We start from the raw sequence: 2,694 nt of genomic DNA, 5'->3' as shown, positions 1-2,694 counted from the left end.
GTATGTGAGATGGTAGTAAGTGCTAAGGAACCAGACCAATCAGGTCAAGAGGAATTGGAATGGCAGGTGAGAGAGAGGAACTGATATTTCATATAGGGTGGTTTATGGAAGTTAAACTGCTGGCAGCTTCAATTGGCCTCATTGGCAGTGTTTACACCACAGAAATTGGCAAGCACTAGAAATCAAGGCTTTTTTTCTTTTGGAGAATCAATTGTTTAACATTTGCCATCTCACCACTACACATAAGCATGTTGAAGGTAGAATTGAAGATGGGATATGGATAAAGAGAAATCAAAGATGACTCCATGGCATTTGGACTGACAGCATGTGGACCATGAGCAACAGGGCTGGGAAGGATGCAAGAGGATGGAAGAATTTAGAGTTTACATCACAGAGAGAGGAGGGAAATGTTCTTTCTGGATTTGAGGAGTAGGATGTTTAGGCAACAGGGAAGGAAAATAATTTCTCTTCTTAAAGTCAGGATCTGGTAGGGGGCTGGCCAGGTTGCACAGTGGTTAAATTCTCACACTCCACTTCGGGGACCTGAGGTTCACAGGTTCGGATCCTGGGCTTGGACCTATGCACCGCTCATCAGCGATCCACATACAAATAAAGGAAGATGAGCACAGATGTTAGCTCAGCGCCAATCTACCTCAGGAAAAAAAGAATCAAGAAGGATGTTCATTTGACCTCAAGAGGCAGTAGAAAACCTCAACAAGGCTGGAGAATGAGGGGTAGGCAGGGATCTAGAAGATAGAATAACTCTTGATGCATGGACATGAGTGTGTAGTTCATGGCCAAGTCCCAAGGCGAGGGATGAGAGACATCCTGCTATGTGTAGATTTGACTTGTTTCTCACATTCCAGGAAGGTGAGGAGTCAGTCCCCAGAGGTAGTTGCCATGGCCCCCACTCAGGAGCACATATGAAGACCCAACTCTGGGGGCATCAAGGACTGTGAGAACAAGCAGCAGGAGAGTGTGAGCAGGCAGGTCTCCAGGGACGGGAGGCATTTGGAGCAGTCTTGGAAGGTTCTCGTCATCTTCTTTTCTTAGGCTGGGCTCTTCAGGGAAGGAAAGAAACAACAGAGATTGAAGGCGGCAGGATCAGCAAAGGAAGGTAGGAACTGTGGTAGAATGGCTATGTTTAGTTATCTGCTCGATATTCAATAAATGCTCCCTGCATGCCTCCTATGTTCCCGGGGCTGTTCTCCTCCTGGGATGCCTGTTGTGACAGGACAGGCCATGAGACCTGATTCTGCCACCTCACCCTTCTTCCCCAAGTCCTGGTCTCCCTTCCCCGTCCCTTCCACTCTGTCACTCAGAGGGTCAGAGCGGGAATAGCCCTCAGAGCAGCAGATCGGGACTTCTCCATTTTATTCTAAAATGTGGTTTCCCTTTGCCCAAGCATTCAAATAATCTAGAGGTGATTTCCAAGGAAACCACCCACTCAGCTTCCTGTCATGCATACTTCATCTGCCCACTTCCTCCACAGAACCCCTAGGACTCTGGGGACACCCTTTGAAAACACTGATCCAGCCCACCTCCTGCAGGACCCCACACAGTTCCTGGGATTGAGAACCTCTTAGAGGGATCCACGATAATCCCGAGTGTTGAGGGAGAGGTGAACTCTGACCCTGTGTGACCTGTGGTCTGGCCCCTCTTGCTGACCTTCCCCTTTATGGAACAGACCTTGTCCTGCCCTCCCTGCCCCACAACTTACAGTCAGGCCCTCCGCTTCCTGTGGACATAGATAGCAGAGACCACAATGGCCAGCAGCACCTTTGGGCCTAGGAGGAAGACAACCAGAGGGGAAGTAGACAGCTCTCGGTCTGGAAAGCAAGGGACAGGAGGAGCCATTAGAGGGGCCAGACGGGAGTCATTCCCAGGCCTCCACTGACTCCATCTGGGGCCACCTGAGCCATCAGCATTCTGAAGCTTTTGAATCTGTGTCCTGCCCTGCACTCAGGCTTGAGGCAGAAATCAGGGTTCAGAGGTTCCTCATTCTCACTCACCCCCTTCTCAGGCTGCCTGGGTTGTTCCTCTTAAGGCAAGGGTGGAGAGAACTTGTCCTCAGTGACTCGTTAATTGTGGCACCTGGTTTACTTACTTGATCTTCATACTTCTATGGAGCAGGTATTATCTTCATTCTGATGAGGAAACTGAGGCTCAGAGAGTTTAGGAAGGGTCACAAGATTAGTGGGATTCACACCTAGGGAAATCCACTAGTGTTGTCCTATAGAATGACCCAGACAACTCCTCTTTTGGACCAAAACAAGTCCAGTCTCTCAGGGTTATAAGAATGAATGTCTACACAGCATGTAAGTAGAGGGAGGACAGACTTCACAGTGGGTGAGAGAGCTACAAGGCTGCCCTCGTTCATACCAGGGCGAGGGTGGATGACCCCATGTTCTCAGGAGCTGAGGGAGCCCTCAGGTCTAGGAAATGGGGTCTCATGGTTGGGAGGGGCTTCGAACACCATACAGCCCTCTTTGACCCCACTGAGCATGGCAGCTGAAATTTTTCTGTTAGACACGGAATCTGGGGAAGCAAATTTTTGAGTTCTTGTATTTACAATGAGCAGTTTTGCTTTGAAATAAGAAAGGTATTAAAATAATTTTTTCAAATACAATTCTGCTTGAGGAAGGAGAGGAGACGTCACCCTCTTTTGCTCCTGGGGCTGTTGGAGGATGACAG

General features: G+C 48.9%; 1 protein-coding gene across 1 annotated transcript in view; it reads right to left on the bottom strand.

The window, feature by feature from the left end:
- Positions 1-1,722: 1,722 nt before the first annotated feature.
- The window catches only part of LOC124248191 (signal-regulatory protein beta-1-like), a 22,546-nt gene continuing 21,574 nt past the window's right edge, over positions 1,723-2,694 (bottom strand). Inside the window, exon 5 of the mRNA XM_046678034.1 lies at positions 1,723-1,829. Coding sequence (XP_046533990.1) covers positions 1,723-1,829 — 107 coding nt within the window. The remainder of the gene's footprint in view (positions 1,830-2,694) is intronic.

Source organism: Equus quagga, chromosome 12 (assembly GCF_021613505.1).
Source record: "Equus quagga isolate Etosha38 chromosome 12, UCLA_HA_Equagga_1.0, whole genome shotgun sequence".
NCBI lineage: Eukaryota > Metazoa > Chordata > Mammalia > Perissodactyla > Equidae > Equus > Equus quagga.
This window is presented reverse-complemented; position numbering and strand designations above follow the sequence as displayed.